This window comes from Penaeus monodon, chromosome 20 (assembly GCF_015228065.2).
Source record: "Penaeus monodon isolate SGIC_2016 chromosome 20, NSTDA_Pmon_1, whole genome shotgun sequence".
Classification (NCBI taxonomy): domain Eukaryota; kingdom Metazoa; phylum Arthropoda; class Malacostraca; order Decapoda; family Penaeidae; genus Penaeus; species Penaeus monodon.
The window spans coordinates 39849675-39850252 of NC_051405.1; the positions used below are offsets into that span (position 1 = coordinate 39849675).

Sequence of the window (578 nt, forward strand, 5' to 3'; positions counted from 1 at the left end):
GCGTTTCTGAAAACAGAGATATTAGTTAAGGCAATTATGTTTCATACAAGCTTTTGTAGTATGTATATATATATGATGAATCTGACATTGTTCAGTTTGCTCCAGTTCTACTAATACTTGAAAATATATCTCTCAAAATGTGCTTCGGATTTTTTTTTAGGGAAAAAAATTCAAATAACTCTTATTGTCATATCTATATATTTTTTGTTCTAAATCCCTCTGAACTGCACTTCCAAGTCTGCAAAACCAACGCTCTAAATCGCTATCTTTTTTTCTATTGTTGCTATAACTAATGCTGCTACTATCAGTCTTACTACTGCTATTGTAGCTTATATTGCAATTTTCTATCACCGTTTACAATAATGGGCTCAAGACGTACCTGGATAGTAAGGGTGCAAGTACACCCTTCTGGATAACCATTAGGATAATTGGGTGATGACCAAGTTGTGGTTTTAGAGACAAACTTCGGGTAGTTAGTGTAGTTGATGGTGATTGTTTTGTCACATGACCCGCATGCTGTGTGTGGTAAATGATAGATAAATGAATAACCTATGCATGCATACTTATGTACGTAAGGA

General features: G+C 34.4%; 1 protein-coding gene across 2 annotated transcripts in view; it reads right to left on the bottom strand.

Annotated features, from left to right (window-relative positions):
* Positions 1-578, bottom strand: part of LOC119586075 — a gene marked incomplete in the record, with an annotated part of 15749 nt that overhangs the window by 10111 nt on the left and 5060 nt on the right. For both annotated transcript variants that reach the window (XM_037934774.1, XM_037934775.1), the window contains 1 exon segment: positions 380-516. In XM_037934774.1, coding sequence (XP_037790702.1) covers positions 380-516 — 137 coding nt within the window.